We start from the raw sequence: 19,555 nt of genomic DNA on the forward strand, positions 1-19,555 counted from the left end.
CTATGGCTGGCTGCTTGCGGGCTAGTCCTATGGCTGGCTGCTCACAGGCTGGTCCTGGGGCTGGCTGCTTGCGGGCTGGTCCTGGCTGCTCGCTGGATGGTCCTGGGGCTGGCTGCTCACAGGCTGTTCCTGGCTGATCACATAGTCCTGGTTGCTGAAGGGCTGGTCCTGAGGCTCTTTTACGCTTCAGAGGTTGATGCTCATCCTCCTCTTCAGACTCAGTGTCAGATTCTGAATTTTCAGAAATGTGATCCTCACATTCTGAAACTTCTTCCCCTGCATCACCATCGAAATCCTCTGTCTCTTCCAATATCAACTGTAAGGCAGTCGGAACAGAGAATCGCTTTGCCATCTTGATCAGTTGTGGTATGGAACCACACTGACAGAGGTATTTATAGTGGCTGATAGAGGGTGAAATGTGTGGGAATATGGGTGCAGATAGTGTTGGGTGCTCCAATTTTGCAACAATGTTGCGACCTTGTGCGGGAACAGTGGGTGCACACTGTGGGTGCTCACACCAAGGGCCCATTCACCTGCTTTACTCTCTCCCTCTCCTTCTCTCTCTCTCTCTCTCTCTCTTTCACACACACACACACACACACACACACACACACACACACACAGGCCCAAAGAGGAGGAAGGGAAAATGCACAGGACCTATGATTTCCACACTTTCACTAGCCCCAGGTCCAGTGGACCCGAAGACCCTGTATGTAATATAAATTTATCGGGGGGGGGGGGGTCATTGAAAATGTTTTTTGATTCATGTTCCTCAAAAAAATAGTTTGAAAAAATAATTATTTGTATCATTTTTCTGAAGCTAAAAACTGAAAAAGGGTCCCACAGACCCGAAGAAGGGTTAACCACTACGCTACAGGCTGCCCCCATACAGGCTGCTACAGGCCGTTCTCATTTAAGATTATATACAAATGCTGTGTCAAAGTCACAGCAGGCTCCAAAATGTGGTATTTTAATGTAGGAGTAGGACGATAATAGCTCTGAACAATTGGTGTGCTGCCCGCCTCTCTACTTACATATCCTATTTGTTTGTTTTATTGAGATGAATAACATGAAGAGTGTCACCAGGAAAATCTGAAAAGAAAAATTGGGAAATGTAAAAACATGTCTGTGACATTTGTACAGTGGCATGGTTTACATGCCACATGGTTTACATGCCACTGTGAACACCACACAGATTGTGGATTTGCTTTCACATCCATTTTTGCAGTCTTTTGCGCCTATTTTCTAAAAAATATATATCAATGAGATTGATGGCCAAAAATGGCAATCTATTTGAAATTAAATCTTGAACACAACAAAGTGTGCAAAAACTGAAGGGGTCTGAATACTTTCTGAAGCCACTGTCAATGTTCGGTCAGTGGTAAAGTGATTGTCTGGTCATCACAAAGTTCCCGGTTGGATCCCCAGCCCATCTGGGCAAAAGTGTCAAAGTGTCCTTGAGAAAAGCAGCCTAATGCCTCATTGCTCTTGGTAAGTTGGTTGGCTATGTGTGAATTTATGTATAAGAGGCATTAAGTATAGTATTAGTTGCTGGGAAAAGCTCTAGGAATGTTTAGTAAAAACCTTCTAAGTATGTGCCAAAATATTTTCCAAGAATGTTTTCAAAAGATCTTTGGAAATCTTTGGGAAAAAAGGAACTTTCCATAAAAACCCTCTAAGAATGTAGTGTCGAGAAGTTCCAAGAATGTTTTTAAATATTGTTTTTATAACTTTGGAAAAAACATTCTAGGAGAATTTAAAAAGAATGTCACAAAAAACTTAAGCATGTTAATTGAACAAAACGTTCCAGCAATTTTTGAAGAAAAATAAATTGCCATACCAAACGTTCTACATAGCAATGAATGTTTTTAAAAACTTACAAAAAATAAGTTACAGGCCACATTGGTACACTTATCTCTCTACTAAATTAACTATAGCCCCGAAGCACAATATGTACATAGGTGCATATGTACACTATGCGGTATATTCTTCTGTTTTTCTTTCGCCTGTGTAATAACTTCTGCCGTCATGGACTCGTGTCAGTGCTGGCCTTCTTAACTGTGGTATTGCTTCAGCCTATTTTATGCTACGTAAAGTTATGATTAACTTGTGCTTTTTAAGGAAATTGTATATTAAAGTATATATTTACAATTGGTCTGTGCGTCTGTGGACCTGTTTATTATATTGCCTACACATGCTCAAGCCTAGGCGGCACGGATGGTGCAGTGGGTAGCACTGCTGCCTCACAGCAAGGCGGTCCTGGGTTTGAATCCCTGTCGGCCGGGGCCTCTCTGTGCGGAGTTTGCATGTTCTCCCCGTGTTTGTGTGGGTTTGTGGTGTGTGCCCTGCGATGGACTGGTGACCTGTCCAGGGTGTATTCCTGCCTTTTGCCCAATGTATGCTGGGATAGGCTCCAGCCCCCTGCGACCCTGTTCAGGATAAGCGGGTTCAGATAATGGATGGATGCTCAAGCCTTCCTTATAACATCAATAATTAATAAATGTATTCATTCTTAATAATCATCACAATTTGATTATGTACAGTGGTTCATTCTGCCGCTGCCATATTTCTTACCTTCAAAGTTTATTTTTGCAACGCTACCTTAGACCAATGTATACGGTTCCAAAATGAAGCGCTTCCACCAGTGACGACGTGAAACCGCCAAACTGTTGTGTATCCTTATATGGTCATCTACGTCACCTCGTTTTGTCGTCCCCCTATTAAATATCAGCAAGTGCCGACTGGAATTTCCCATCTAGGCAACGCACTGAGCTGCGCTTTACCTATAATAGCGTGCCATTCCTCCGGACACAGTATTAAACACCAGAAAATGAAACCCAGTTATTACAATAAAATAACCTTAAAATGACGATCTGACACCATACATTTTATTGACAACACAGAAAGACCAGCGCATTTCGTCGATAACTTCATTTTTTGGACACTGTACCTGGGATTTCAATCACTTAGCATTTGTATTGTTCGATATCTACAGCGCTGCCGCAAATAGGACGTGGACTTTTGAAGCAACTAAGACGTTTCCCTTTTAGACAAATCGGATATAAGTGCTATGACAGGAAAACTGGTGGAGCGGGTCCCTACGACAATGAGCAGTTTAATAAACACGATTTCTGACAACCTTTACCCCGAGGAAGACAGCCCGTCGTCGAATATTTTCACGAGCACGGATTCTATTTCGCCTTATTCGCAGATGAACACAGGTAAGGACGAGACTTGCCCACTTCGAGAGAAGGGATTCGATCGTTTCAAGGCATGATGTACTTGACTAGTTGCGGAGATTTACCAAAAGCGTCTTCGAAGCAATAGTTTCCTTTGAGTGCTGGAGCGCGCGCGCTTCTGCACTCCAGTTTTACGCACCTGTTAGAGCAGCACCTGTGGTTTGTTCGCACTTTATAAATTGCATTTGGATATGTAGTTCTAATTCTACATTTTGCTTGAAGCTTGGCTTTCACTTCATTCGAATAAAAAAAAAAAAGTTCTGACAAAAAAGCAGCCTTGGCACTCTGAAAATCTGTAAACCATCATCTCTTTAGTAATGCATATTGCGTGCTACATATTCGTCTCTTAACAATTTGATCTGAGAACAGCCGTGTGGTCATTTTTTTCTCGACATGGCTTTGTCTTACTTGTCATGTCATTAAATTTGCCACTTCATGTACTTTCACTTGCATGTTGGCGGCAAGCATCGTTTGACAACTGTAATCTGCGTAACAATGCCGCATATCATCGACTGCTCCTATTGATTGATTGAGGAAAGAATCGTTTGCATCGAAGTGCTAGGCGACATGCACAGTGCAAACGTACGAGATGTACAAATGACATGTGACCAGGTCCAGTTTGCAAAAGTAAAGATACATGTACAATAACACCAACCAAAGATAACGTACTGGAAATTGGAGGAAGGCAATATTGTTAAACTGTTCTATTGCACAGAATCTGTCATGTAATCAATAGAGAAAAAAGGCTACCGTGCTGTGATTTACCCTACAGTAGCCTACATGCGATGGCTAATCTCTCACATAGGTATAGATCTCTGTGGTTTCTCTCCAACTGTGGGAATAAGCTACCATTTCAGTAGTGGAATGGTTAGATGTACAGTATTTAGCATATATATATATATATATATATATATATATATATATATATATATATATATATATATATATATAATGGGCTCCAGAATTATTTGCACCCTTGATAAGAATGTAGAAATGAGACTGCACATAATAAACAACACAAATAATCTACAGTGCCCTCCAAAAGTATGGGGACAGCAAGGCCAATACGTTTGTTTTTGCAATACACTGAATACATTTGGGGTTGAGATAAAAACATGAACACAAGAGTCAGAATTTCAGCTTTTATTTCCTGGTATTTACACCTACATGTGTTAAACTACTTATAACATAGTACCTTTGGTATCAGGCCACCCAATTTGTAGGTGAGAAAAAGTATTGGAACAGAGAGTATTTAAGTCAATTCAAGTGAATAACACTTAATATTTGGTAGCATATCCCTTGCTTGCAATAACTGTAGCAAGCCTGCGACCAGTTGACATCAAACTGTTGCATTCTTATTTTGTGATGCTTTTCCAGGCTTTTACTGCCTCTTTCAGTTATTGTTTGTTTCAGGTGGTCCCTTCAATCTCTTCTTCAGGAGGTGAAATGCATGCTCAATTGGGTTAAGGTCTGGTGATTGACTTGGCCAGTCAACCTTCAACTTTTTCTCCCTAATGAAGTCCTTTGTTGTGTTTTGGGTCATTGTCTTGATGAAGTTCCTCCCAATTAATTTGGACGCATTTCTCCGTAAATTGGCAGACAGAATAGTTTTGCAGACTTCTGAATTAATCCTGCTGCTACCATCATGAGTTGCATCATCAATAAAGATTAGTGAGCCCACTCCAGAAGCAGCCATGTCACTTCCTCCACAGTGCTTCACAGAATAGCTGGTATGTTTTGGTTCCTGAGAAGCTCCCTTCTATCTCCACACTTTAGCCTTTCCATCACTTTGGTAGAGGTTAATCAGTCCATAAAAGTTTGTTCCAGACATTTGTGGCTCATCTCTGTACTTCTTTGTAAATTGTAATCTTGCCTTCCAATTCTTACTACTGATAAATGTTCTACATCTTCTGCTATAGCTTATATATTGTTGTGTTCCAAATCGTCTTCGAATGGTTGATTGAGATACCTCACCCCTGTCCTGTGGAGAATGTTTGCAATGTCACTGACTGATGTTTTGGGGGTTTTCTTCACAACTCTTACAATGTTTTGTCATCAACTGCTTTTTCTGTTTTCCTTGGTTGACTTGTACACCAGCGATTTCTTTCTTTTTCAGGATATTTCAAGTTACAAGCTATCCCCAATGCTTGTGCAATGGCTCTGATCGATTTCCCCTCTTTTCCCAAAGAAAACAAATGCAGTCTTCACAGACAAAGCCCAAGGATAGAACCAAGACTATTTATTGTTTAATCAATCAATCTAACAGGACATATCTGGGCAACAAGAAACACCGGTCAGTCACATGTTCCAATACTTTTTCTCACCGAAAACTTGGGTGGTCTGATACAAAAGGTGATATGTTCTAAGTTGTTTAACAAATCTAGATAAAAATATCAGGAAATAAAAGCCGAAAGTCAGTCATGTACATATTTTTACTTCAAACTAAATTGTCTTTAGGCGAAAACTCTAGCCCAAATTAAAGGGTAATTAGATTTGAATAAGAGTAAAACAATTCTCTGGCACACTTGTACTTTGTTTGGGTAAATTACTGAATGAAAAGATCAAACAACATGAAAACAAAAGTAAATGCACAAGTCAGACTCCGCCTCCTGCTAACATAGAAGGGAAACTGAGACGCGAGGAGAGGGAGAATTTCAGGTAGAGAGACCAAATGGCAGAAATTTCAGGTCTCCAGGCTAGTAACCAACCAAACGTGGCAAAGAACGGCACTTCATAACTTGGGTCCCTAGCTATAGGAAGATCCAGGATTTTTTAAATTTAGGAACATTCCCATTTTTCCACTACCGTATACCTTGCATATTGCGTAAATAAAGAGTGGGATGAACAACATTCACAAGCTGACTCTGCCTACAGCTCTACTAACACTGAAACAAGCTGATGACCAGGCGAGAGGAGATTTCAGAAAGAGACATCAAACTGCCGAAATATCAAACAGCCTAAACTAGGAACCCGACCAGAGTGTCAACAGGTTCCCTAAAACCTTTGTCAGCCCTAACTAAGGAAGTTCCTGGAATCCTTTTAATTTAAAAAACATTCCAGTCTCCCGACTCTCTCTTTACTGGCTTTGTGAATGACAGAACGTGAAGTGTAACAAAAAAAAGCACAAAGTTTTGAAAAGACTGGTCTTATATAGATTAAAATCACCTGTTGGCGATTGCCCATCCACTCTTCGTGCAATCAGAAACAATTTGCTACATGAGGGAGACAAGAATGTGACCGGAGCGCCCTCACGCAGCCGCGAGAGATAATGCCCAACTAAGCAACCCTGACACCTTGCTGTTCCAATACTTTTTGAGGGGACTGTATGTACATCATTTTGTGTCTGGTAAATGCCTATTTTAGATGTTACAATATTTTTATTTTAAAAATGTGCATTTTTTTTTCTGAAGTGACAGATCGGGGGTGCACCCCTATTGACCAGCCGCCACTGAATTTGGTTGATAAAACCCAGAAACCCGGAAACCTTCCAAACCTGGAATGTGGACTGAAGTAAAAACAGGGTTTTACTCCGTTAACTACTCCAGCTAACTGTAATCCTGCTTTGTGAGAAGCCCCCCTTACTTAACAAAACCTACCAGCCACAATCAGGCTCAACCAGTACTTGCAAAGTGAAGACGGGCTTTGGAAAGTGAACATGGGCTTTGTTAAACAAGTTCTGTCCATGTTCCACTAAAAGTGACAGGCTAAACAACAGCACAGCATGGACCGAACTCGAGCAGCGCACGTCTCATCTGAGAGAAAAAGTTAATGTACACGGTATATGAACAGTCACAACCATATTGACAAAAGCCACCCACAAAGTCAGGGACAAGACTGTCTGAACAAGAATGTAATAGTGTTAATCAATTAGTTAATACCTTTACCATGCCTCTTCATGAATAGATCGACACTCCAGACTTGAGATTCAAACTTTTCTACACTTTACTTAGCTTGTTTGGGGTATTGAAACCTGTGAAATACTCTCAAAATGTAGAAACCCTGTTTTCTGTTCCTCTTGGTTGGTTCAGTTGCACCAGGCAAGATCAATGGAGCACAGAAAAGTTTTTGAATCCAAAACAATAAATTATCTAGAGCTCATAAATGTTAAGCTTGATACAAGATATTTAAATTATTGGCTGAAGTAATGACCCCAAAGCCATTGTTCCATAACCATAATTATGGGAAGTAGATATTGATGCATATTAAGAAGCTTGCATATGTAGGACAACTGCATTCCTTCCGTTGAGAATGAGGCGAAAGGATATTGCCTAGCTTACTGAATCTTTCATATAGTGTATTCTCAGAGAAAGCCTGCAGTTTAATTTGGTCTCTAAATAATCAGCATAAACACCCAAAGCTCCATGGAATCCTCCAGGAATGGAGAGGTGCTTTTTGCAAGGAGTTGCAACCCTGTTCCTGGAAATCTACGATCCTGAAGACTTTCAGTCCGAACTTATCACAGCACACCTCATCCAACAGCTAGAGCTCTCCCTGAGCCGCTAATTAGTAGAGTCAGGTGGGTAAAATTATGGATCGAATGAACGCGGTTGGGGATTAAAGGGTGCTACTTCTATATGTTTCAATATGATAGCCTGAAGATAACCTGAGTAGGATAGGCGTGCAGCAAACGTTAAAATGTCTGCATAGCTAGATGTCCCTTTTTCTGGTGGCAAAAAGTTTGGTTTCATCCTCTGAAGAAATGATCTTGCTACTTACATGTTACTTGCAACCTGTTTTTCAGAACGAGAAATGCCCAACACGCTGCAAGGCAGCTAAAGGAAGGAGGATCCAATAAGTGCTCTATAAACAGAACAGATAGATTATAAAAAAACTCCTTACCTGGACAAGTTCACAGCTACCAGCCTGAAATAAAGAGCCGGTGCTCTGTAACTTGTGCTAGTCCCTGTGAGGTTATCCAGGTAAGGGGTTTTGTGTAATTTTGTGGGTTTGAATAAGATGACAGGGAATTTGTGAAACTTCTCAACAAAGGTCCATGTGAGTTACATGTATGGGACTCACAAGAACGGAGAAACATGCACATCTATTAAATCATGTAATATAAGGGCAGGTATTTCACAAAATATGTGGTCATACTTGGGGCCAGTCCCTATTTTGACAGTGACACATTTTTTGTTGTTTTCGCTGTGCTGTCTGGCAAACATACAGTTGAAATAAAACACTATGTGCTTAATGTGCAGACTTTCAGCTTTGGGAATTTTTTTAAACATTTTTATTTACATCCATATTGGGTGAACCATATAGGAATTACAGTACCTTTAGTACCCACACATTTAAGGGACTTTAAGTAAATGGACAAATGAACACAAACTGAAATAAAGTAATAATATTCAATATTTTGTTTCAAATCATTTGCAATCAATGACTGCCTGCAGTATACGACCAATTGAGATCACCCCTGATGATGCTCTGCCAGGCCTGTACTGCAACCGTCTTCAGCTCCTGCTTGTTTCAGGGGCTATTTACCTTCAGTCTGGTCTTCAGCAAATGAAATGCATGCTCAATTGGATATACAATACATATTTGATATACTATACATTGCTTGAACAATCTATGATAATTTGATGCGTCTAGTTTCAAATTATCTGATGAATTAAATTCGGCCTTACTCCATTAAACGTTCATATCTTGGATAACTGCATGCACCCGCTCTGCTATAAAGGGCAGATAAATCGCATGCCAAAACCTGGATCACACTCCTTATATAGACAAAAGGAGGCGGGGCTCTGCCCATGTGAAAATGAACTAAAATAGGTTACAACGAAGCCTACAAAATTACACAAAGTATTTTTATCTTGTGTGCACAAGATGAAAATGAAAAAAATAAAATAAAAATAATTCAGGGGCTCCGACGAAGCAATATATTTTTAATTCTTCTAATGTAACCTCAAAATGAGAGAGAAATTCATAATAAGACTTGATGATTTTGAAATGATTTAGGCTACTTGCTTTCTAATAATGCCGGCACAATGAAACCTTAAATGATATCATTTTTCATGAATTCCCATAAATAATATAATTAAATGTTTCAGTGCGGTGGCATTATCGAAAAAGTATGTAAATCAAAGGTTTCTTATCAATAAAATCGTCAATTAGTTCCCAATAACTTGTATATTGTAATGGACAAGTGGTTAACATCACAGGACATTTGGGAACGCTATGGAAATATTTATATTTGAGTGATTATGTACTGTACAATTATGTATGAAACAATTCAATTCCAAGGCTTTTTATTCATATTTCTGTCACTCCAAGGTCTTGGCATGACAAAACAACCAAAAATATCACACATCATAGAAAACATAAAATATGTATATAATTATAAGCAGAAATACAAGTATCGTAACTACGATTATATGCGCAATATATACTCCTAAATCACAAAGGTCACCACATCACAAAGGTTAACGTCACAATAAACTGGCTTAACGTTATTTCAATTCAGCTACTTCACCATATTAAGAGCTAAAAATGTATTCATTAACATGTTCATTAAAACACTGTACTTAAGTACGATTGATTTCTTTAACAACCCCAACCGGAGAATGCAGTAAGTCTGATCCAGGTAGAAATACCACTCCATACAAGGTGCCACAATTCATGCTTTGAAATATTTAGGGCGTTATGGGTTTATTCAGCACAGTAATCCTGCTTTGACAAATACCACCAGTTCAGATTGCTAGATGGCTAGCTACAGCAGATACTGTAGTTAAAATGCTATACATGCATGTAGCAACAACAGCGATAAGTCAGCAGGGTCCTCCAAGATAAGCATTTAACGTTATAGTACACCAACTGTTATTAACTAACATGAAGGATGAATGTAGGCGAAGAATGGCAAGACCTCACACATTAAAGTGTGTTCAGACCACTTCAGATGACAGGTAATTTGACCGGAAAAATCTGCTAGCTAGCTACATTACCTACATCACCGTGAACAAAATCACAGTACCTAGCCAACTGCCTAGTAAACATGTTTAAAAGTGAATGACTAAATAACAAGAATCATCACCAGAGAAAGCGAAATTGACTAAATGTACTACTTTTCCTCTAGCTAAAATGATGTCCATATCCACAAAATCATGACCTCATCCTCCGTCCTTACAATTAACTCAACCTTAATTTTTAAAATCCTGGATCATTGTTTGAAGCACATGGCTGTGTGTTTACAATGTGTCATGGGAAGAGGTGGGGTTTGGAGTTTCAATTATTTGTGGGAAGTCTATGGTCCCTCCACACACACACATTAATCCAATGAGTATGTACGCTGAAGCCATTCTGATTTATCCACAGTGTAGGGGTCAACACTCTTTGCTGTACCTGTTATATTTGCTTTTACTTTTCTTGCGTGGCTATTCAATGACTGTGGCTAAGACAGCACACATTGTTCCATGTCAACAAAATGGCCTATGCAAGGCTCAAGCTGAGGTAGGCTAGCAGTTTCATATAGCCTGCCAGATCTCTCCAACAGCCTGCTTGTGAAACTAATGGTGCTGCTGACAAATGATAACTGTCGGCAACTGATAGACAATGCATAAAATAAAATAATGTATTATTTGTAGATATATCCTTAATCTACGATCAGAACAAGTTCACACAACAGTCTCTTGACATGCACAAGAGAGGAGTGGGGAAAATGGCATTTTTACGCACTGGGAGGAACCAGGGAGGAACTGGCCTTTCACGACACAGTGTTAACTTTATGCCACGCATTCATCACTGATGTACAGCTACTGCAGACAATTAAAAAATAAATAAATAAAGTAGGCCACTTTGGGCATCCAGTCACACAGTGCTTTGATAATGACAACATACATTTAAATCTTGAATAAAAATAATGACTTGGACGAAATACAAAAAATACATATTTTATGAAGCTTCCTTAACTATCACATCCGTAAGGTTCAAATAGATACTGAAGATTAGAAATCGGACCAAAAAGTAACCAATTATAGATCACTCTGTGAAAGTTAGCTTTGCTTATACATTTTTAATACAATCCTATTTCAAACGCCTGTTTTACAGAAACATTTCCTCAAAAACGTAAAACTTAAAACGTTAAAACTTAACCCTCTTACATTCAATCCATTTGGCCTTATTTACCTCCGAATTTCATAAATAAAAACACTGGGGGGCAGATGTGAGTGAAAAACAAGTTCAGTGAGCTCTTTCAAGAAGCCATTAAGTGTAGTCGACTGAAAATACCTTTATCCTACATTGTAATGGTAATAACATGCCGTCTCATTAATACAATGTTCAAACTAAGTTGGTTCACCAAAATATACACCCTAAGGGTAAATCTGTCTCTGGCAGTGCTTTGGCTTTTCCCATGCTGATGGTTGACAAAGGGATTTTCTATGCTTTTTACAACATTCTTTCACTCCAGTGAAATAGGAAGTGTTGGAATGACACAACACAGGTCCTTTAGACTGAGATGTACTAAATTAAGTAAAATTGTATTGACAATTTCACGGTTTGATTTTTTTTTTTTTTTCAGTAATTGTGAAGGGTGCCAATAATTTTGACACCTGAGATTACTTATAAGGTATATGGTTCACATATGTTTGAACATGCAGGCTTTTATCTTGCAGTAATTTTTTCAGGGTGCCAATCATTCTGGAACCCACTACATATTTCCAAACCTATACGTTTCTTATGGTTCCCTCGCTACTTGTACCTGGTTGCTTGGTATCCATTTTTAGCGCCTTGTAATCTTAACGTACAAGCATCCCATCATGCTAATTTCTTTCTATCTTTCGTTCTTTATTTATTTATGTAACTACATAAGTAGAAACAGTCTTTGTTAATGTGTCTGTATCTGCAACCAGAAACGAGCCGCTATGCAGAGAGTGTTTTTGCACTGCAACTGTTTCCAGTAAATCTGGCCCTTTGTCTGTTCCTATTTCACGGTAAACAAGGACGTGTATTTCTTTCACACATACCAAAATGTCATCAGTTTAACTTGATAACTCTTTAGATTTGCTGTTACTTTTGTATTGGTGTGACCTAAGTGGAAGATATCACTTCCTCTCAAGATTTATACAGTGCATCCAGAAAGTATTCACAGCTCTTCACTTTTCCCACATTTTGTTATGTTACAGCCTTATTACAAAATGGAATAAATTCATTTTTTTCTACACACAACACCCCATAATGACAACATGAAAGAAGTTTTTTGGAAATTTTTGGAAATTTATTAAAAATAAAAAACTAAGAACATGTACATAAGTATTCACAGCCTTTGCTCAATACTTTGTTGATGCACCTTTGGCAGCAATTACAGCCTCAAGTCTTTTTGAATATGATGCCACAAGCTTGGCACACCTATCTTTGGGCTGTTTCGCCCATTCCTCTTTGCAGCACCTCTCAAGCTCCATCAGGTTGGATGGGGAGCATCGGTGCACAGCCATTTTCAGATCTCTCCAGAGATGTTCAATCGGATTCAAGTCTGGGCTCTGGCTGGGCCACTCAAGGACATTCACAGAGTTGTCCTGAAGCCACTCCTTTGATATCTTGGCTGTGTTCTGAGGGTCGTTGTCCTGCTGAAAGATGAACCGTCGCCCCAGTCTGAGGTCAAGAGCGCTCTGGAGCAGGTTTTCATCCAGGATGTCTCTGTATATTGCTGCATTCATCTTTCCCTCAATCCTGACTCGTCTCCCAGTTCCTGCCGCTGAAAAACATCCCCACAGCATGATGCTGCCACCACCATGCTTCACTGTAGGGATGGTATTGGCCAGGTGATGAGCGGTGCCTGGTTTCCTCCAAACATGACGCCTGGCATTCACACCAAAGAGTTCAATCTTTGTCTCATCAGACCAGAGAATTGTGTTTCTCATGGTCTGAGAGTCCTTCAGGTGCCTTTTGGCAAACTCCAGGCATGCTGCCATGTGCCTTTTACGAAGGAGTGGCTTCCGTCTGGCCACTCTACCATACAGGCCTGGTGGATTGCTGCAGAGATGGTTGTCCTTCTGGAAGGTTCTCCTCTCTCCACAGAGGAACGCTGGAGCTCTGACAGAGTGACCATCGGGTTCTTGGCCACCTCCTTGACTAAGGCCCTTCTCCCCCGATTGCTCAGTTTAGACGGGCGGCCAGCTCTAGGAAGAGTCCTGGTGGTTCCGAAATTCTTCCATTTACGGATGATGGAGGCCACTGTGCTCATTGGGACCTTCAAAGCAGCAGAAATTTTTCTGTACCCTTCCCCAGATTTGTGCCTCGAGACAATCCTGTCTCGAAGGTCTACAGACAATTAAGCTGTAGAAACATCTCAAGGTTGATCAGTGGAAACAGGATGCACCTGAGCTCAATTTTGAGCTTCATGGCAAAGGCTGTGAATACTTATGTACATGTGATGCACTGGATACATGGCAGGAAGGCCCTTAGCTTTGTGCCTCAGGTGACAGTACTAACCCAAGCCGGAGAAAGCTGAGAGCCTCCCACTTTTAACTTGTCATTAAGCCTCAATGCTCATTGTCCAGATCCTCTGAGTGGGCTGTCTGGCGTTTCAAATATAGTAACATTATAGCAGAGAACAAAATAGCTGTTAGCTTCAAAATAACACCGTAGGGTAAAATGCTTGCCAATGCCAAGATCAGAAATGGAGCTCTCATTGCTCAGCAACCAAGTAGGTTTAGCTTAGCTATTTCTCTTAAATGTAACTTGTGCTTTTTAGTGTATAGTAATTTCATGAATACCAGTGTATCTAGGGGGTGTTGCCATCTCTCCGCTGTTTAACAACTCCTGCTAGCTGAGCATGACATTTTCCTTCCAAATCTTTTCAAAATATGCCCGGTCATCAGCAAATCAGAATCAAGCATTTATATGAGGCGGACTGTGTGTACGAATCACACGCAGCCATTACTCCTTGTTTTGAAGCCTTGCTAGTATATAATTTGTGCATGTCTCTCTCTCTCTCTCTCTCTCTCTCCCTGTGCCACAAAGACAGCATCATGGATCTGGGGATGGGTGGGGAGAAGGGTGCTGCGGACCTCCAGTACAGCTCGGGGTTCCAGTCCGTGCGCAGCAGCCAGACCGTCACCTACCTGGGGAAGTTTGCCTTCGACACGCCCTCCTCCTCGGGCGGGGGGCTGGCAGGCTCGGGCTGGTGCTCCGACAGCAACATCATCAGCCTGGTCAGCGCGGGGGTCCTGGGGGTGTCCCAGTCGCCCAGCAACATCACCGCGCAGAACTCGCCCGGCGGGGGAGGCAGTGGGGGCGAACTGGACCAGGTATACGGCACGGCTCTGCCGGCCTTCTCCCTCTGCGGAGACATGTACCAGGACCAGGTCTCCTTCAGCCACAGCCCCACAGCCCCCGCCCAGCTGCCCTACCCCAGCACCGAGTACCAAGCCAACGCCAAGCCCACCGTGGACGGCGGTCTCTTCTCCGTCATTCCCGACTATACCCTCTTCCACCACCAGGGCGAGGTGGGAGGGATGGATCAGAAGCCCTTCCAATCCCAGGACCCTGGGCGTGTCAACCCCCCGCCAATCACCCCTCTGGAGACGATCCGGGCGTTCAAGGACAAGCAGCAAGTGGCGCCGGGGTTCAGTGCCGGGCAGCAGCAGGTGCACGGCCCCACCCCCCCTCAGGCCCTCACGCTCCGGCCGGTGCGCCTACGGAAGTACCCCAACCGGCCCTGCAAAACGCCCGTCCACGAGCGGCCCCACGCCTGCCCCGCAGCCAGCTGCGACCGGCGCTTCTCGCGCTCGGATGAGCTGACGCGTCACCTGCGCATCCACACGGGCCACAAGCCCTTCCAGTGCCGCATCTGCATGCGCACGTTCAGCCGCAGCGACCACCTGACCACGCACATCCGCACGCACACGGGCGAGAAGCCCTTCTCCTGCGACTTCTGCCCCCGCAAGTTCGCCCGCAGCGACGAGCGCCGCCGCCACGCCAAGGTGCACCTGAAGCAGAAGGAGAAGAAGGCGGCGGACACAGCGGGCGGGGTGGGGCTGGAGGTGGGGGTGGGGGTGGGGGTGGGGGTGGCAGGGATGGGTCACAGCTCTCCTCCCAGCTCCTGCACCAGTCAGACCGTCACAACCTGCACTTAAAAAAAACCTCACGCTTTCTTTAGGTGGCACTGGGGCCACAGAGGACTGTTTTCCTTTTCTCTTGCCCTTCTATATCTATCTCCTTCCCACTTCCCACTGTCTCTCTCCTTCCCACTGTCTCTCCTTCCCGCTGTCTCTCTTTCTCACTGTCTCTCTCCTTCCCACTGTCTCTCTTTCTCACTGTCTCTCTCCTTCCCACTATCTCTCTCCTTCCCACTGTCTCTCTCCTTCCCACTATCTCTCTCTTTCTTGTCCCTCGTCTCTTTATTGTCTTTGTATAATACCTCCATTAATTACAAAAGCACAGAAGACCAAAAGAGAGTATATAGAAGTTGCCCCTTTATCTTGAGTCACTGACTGCTCTATAAGTACCGACAGCTTACTCAGGAGGCTTTTTTGAGCTCTTATGGAGCGAGAACAGCACGTATTTATGGGATCAGTCGGTTTGCGTGAGAAACATGGTCAGTGTGATTACATTTAGAGGTGAATCCGTCTATTTATTTGGCAAACAGGATTACTGAACAGGACCAGTGTGCTCCTATTAGGAACAGGAACGGTATGTTCCTCTATGGACAAGGAGCAGCATGTTCCGTTTGAGAGCCAAGGGGTCCTAGTTTCTCAAATCTAATTATAAATAAAAAGAGCCCAGAAAAAAGTGTGACAAGCCTTCACTGGGCTTCCTGATGGCAATATCGAGGTGTGATTTTATGCCTGTCGTTTGGCTTATCATTTCCAATGCTGTTAGAGTGTGAGGCTTCCATCCGTCATAGTCACAAAATCATACTTAAAGCTAAAAACTTAAGCAGAAATGAGAATTGGAATCGTAAAACTGCACCTATCTTATATTCTGACCAGTTATCTATCTCCTGTGTTACTTTCCATACCTCATACATCATTGTCGTTAAGGTTTTGCTTGGTAACAGGGCTTTCTGGTGCTGTCTCTATTGCTAACTTGGCTATACATGCTCTATCTTTGGTGACATTCCATATCCTGCACACTCATGAGGAGCCAGCAAATCAGTACACTTCCAACAGCTGGAAAAGGACTTCCAGTGTTAATTACCAGGAGCTTAACACTTTGTCAACATATAAAACATTTGTGGTGAAGACTGTCCTTTGGAGCACAATGGTTTTCTTGCTTCTTTGTTGATTGTCATTTGATATTTCTCCTGTGGTATCAGATTAGACGACTTGGGAAGGGACTCCAGATGCGAGTGTTGTTTGAACACACTGCTCGTGAGTGAATCATGGAAACTGTCTAAATCCCTCAATGTTCTGTTAAAAACAATTCTAATCTAAATATGACTAAAAGGAAGGATTCCAACCAGTGAATAAATATATTTTTCATGTGAAAATATAAAGGATAAAAACAAATAAATATAGCCACTTTCATGTATTTTATTGTTTGCAGATATTGTAAAATATTTAAAACATATTCATGAAATACACAAAATATTTAAATGAGAACCAGATATGACATACATAAGCAACATGTTGTACTGTATACTGTACGGCAAAGGTTCACAACTGTTGGTCCAGCAACAGTTGCAATCCAGTAATTTTAACATGTTGATTTTTCTTAATTTGCTTTTCATGTTTAGAGGGATTATTTACCCTCTGAAGCCAAATTATGTTAGCAATAGCTATGCAACCCATTAAAAATAAAAATACCATTTTCACATTGGGCTTATGGTGCTACTCTATATTTTAATCAGTTAGATATAAAGAGATAATCTTTTTATAGTCTTTAATTTGATCAGTTAAAAAAGGTTGCAGTGAATCAATAGGCTCCTAATTAGGTTGTTCAACACATGTTTATGTTCTTTCAGAATTGTTCTCTTAAACTTATTAACACAATACAGGTTTGGCTCATCATCATTTGCTTTGTCTTTGAATAGTTTTAGTGGCCATGTTTCCACAACTTTAGCAATTTGGGGCCTATAGACTCAGCTCGACATTGCCTGACAGCAATAAGGTTGGGGGTTTGGATCTCTGCTGGGCCTTTCTGTGTGGGGTTGGCATGTTTGTCCATAGTGTCCTTCCACTGCCTAAAAACATGAAGGGTATGCTAACTGGAGAATGTAAACTACCCATAGCTATGGTGGTGTGAGTGAAGTGAGTGAATAGTGTGTGCACCTTGCTATGCATCCTGGGATAGGCTCCAGTGTCAAACCCCCCCCCCCCCCCCCCCCCCCCCCGATGGGTTTGCATGCTTCTAAAAAGCGCCTAATTAAGAAAAATTAACAGCTTGTTCAAATTGCATCTGTGGTGAAAGGCAGCATCTACAGGCGGTCAGGACCCGGACAGAGGATGGGAACCACTACAGTAAGATACATGTACAGACACCCATTAAATAATCTGCCTCACCATCATATCTAAAACTGAGAAAGGATATTGCCATGGTTACCCTTGCAATGTTCAAGAATTTGAGCACTCAAACGAGGGATTTCAGACTGAAGTGAAGATTAACATTAGATCATCACTAATGCAACTTTTTACAGAAGCCTGTGTGCATGTGTACACACACACAGATCAGTGTGACTGAATGACTATACTGGGGATTTTGAAATGGCTTTTTTGAACAAAGTATTTGTAAATAGAAAGTAAAGAATGTTGTGCGGTCATGAATCTGTTTATACAAAGGTAATTATTTTGGTGTTAATATGTCGGAGCCAGCAGGGACTAACTCAGTGTGACTGGGCATGCATGTTTTTGTTCATAATATCAAATGTTGTATACATAATGTGAATACCGACAACAAACTACAGCAAAAGAGAATGTTTATATGAATATTTATAAATATAATAAATGCTTTTTTAAACAAAAGTACTGTATTTCAATTGCATGGAAATTTAAATAGCAATCTTTGTTTGTGTGCATTGAAGATATTTTTTATTTTTTTTATTTTTATTTTAGCCAAAAGTGAAACAGAGATTATTCATTCTGAAGCCATTGTGCAGGATTGGAATAGCAGATTTGTTTTTATTTAAATTAAGAAGGAAATATCCTTGATTAAGCTTCTTAATTTCCTGACTGCTCTATGATAGCCCCCACAGATACTGCATATTGAGGCACCGTTCTTTCTGAAAAACACCCGTGCGTGGTTTAAACATGCACTGCAGATGATATTATATTGAAGTGTTTAGCTGAGCTGACACATCCTCCCCCTACCTAAATGAATCATCCTTCATGTTGCACTACAGTCTCATACAAAACTGCGCACAGAAAAGAGCTGCAAAGGCACCCCATCATGCACGCACAAACCAAGTCATTTGGACCGTACAACGAGCAAACCTATTTGATTCATGGTTATTGATCCACTGTCTTTTTTTTTTTTTTGTCTCCATGGTGAACTCACACTTTAATTCTCCAACACCTCCCACTCCCACTTCCACTCCCACACCACCAGCGAGAGTGGGCTCCATTTGCATAAGTGCACATTGACATTCCACCGGGTCGTGAATTGCAACACTTCAATACGTGTTGCCAAAAGTGGTTGTAAGAGAGATTGCAAAGCAGATTTATCTAACATCTGACATTATTATAACAAAGGCAATGCTGATTTATCATCTAGATTATTATTATTATTATTATTATTATTATTATTATTATTATTATTATTATTATTATTATTGTACTCTGCTGCAAGAGAAAGCATTAAAATAAAACCAGGGGGATTTGGAAAGCAGTCTGAATTTTTGTGTGTTCCTTGGCATAAAATTTCAATCACTCACATTACATTTATATTATTATCTGATTTCTAAAATGGAGGAAGGCTTCACAGAGCTTGTTTCAGCTGTACTATGTAAAACGCCAAGTTACAAATTAAATGTGAAAAGTAGATTAGTGGTCCCAATTTCCATAAATCGTACAGAGAAAATACAGTGGGCTCCAAAATTATTGTCACCCTTAGAAAATGTATATAATAGACAACACATATAATAATATATATGTTATGTTCAAACAGATTACTTAATAAAAAACATTGAAACCTGAAACTAAATGTATTGAAATAAGACTTATTTCAGTACATTTAGTTTCAGGTTTCAATGTTTTTTATAAAGTAATCCTTTTTTTTTAACCACAGGTGCCAAATATATTGCTCCCGTAACAATTATTGTAAAATTAACTAAATCTAAATTAACTAAATTGTGTCATTCTATCACATCCTGTTTCCCTAGTGTATAAAAATGAGGTGACCTGCAAAATCCCTTTGTCATCCATCAGCATTGGAAAAGCCAAAGA

General features: G+C 41.1%; 1 protein-coding gene across 1 annotated transcript; it reads left to right on the plus strand.

Moving 5' to 3' along the window:
• The first annotated feature begins 2,811 nt into the window (after positions 1–2,811).
• Positions 2,812–15,310, plus strand: LOC133141507 (early growth response protein 3-like). Its single transcript, XM_061262077.1, has 2 exons — positions 2,812–3,221; positions 14,196–15,310. Exons 1-2 carry the CDS (start codon positions 3,071–3,073, stop codon positions 15,308–15,310), a joined length of 1,266 nt encoding a protein of 421 aa, XP_061118061.1. The 5' UTR covers positions 2,812–3,070.
• Positions 15,311–19,555: the final 4,245 nt, after the last annotated feature.

The sequence above is a fragment of the Conger conger genome, chromosome 12 (assembly GCF_963514075.1).
Source record: "Conger conger chromosome 12, fConCon1.1, whole genome shotgun sequence".
Lineage (NCBI taxonomy): Eukaryota > Metazoa > Chordata > Actinopteri > Anguilliformes > Congridae > Conger > Conger conger.

Excerpts from the sequence above, each read along its gene's own strand:
- LOC133141507 (XM_061262077.1), top strand. The coding sequence starts at position 3,071 with ATGACAGGAAAACTGGTGGAGCGGGTCCCTACGACAATGAGCAGTTTA. Across the intron at positions 3,222-14,195 it reads TTATTCGCAGATGAACACAG|ACAGCATCATGGATCTGGGG; the intron begins GTAAGGACGAGA and ends TGTGCCACAAAG.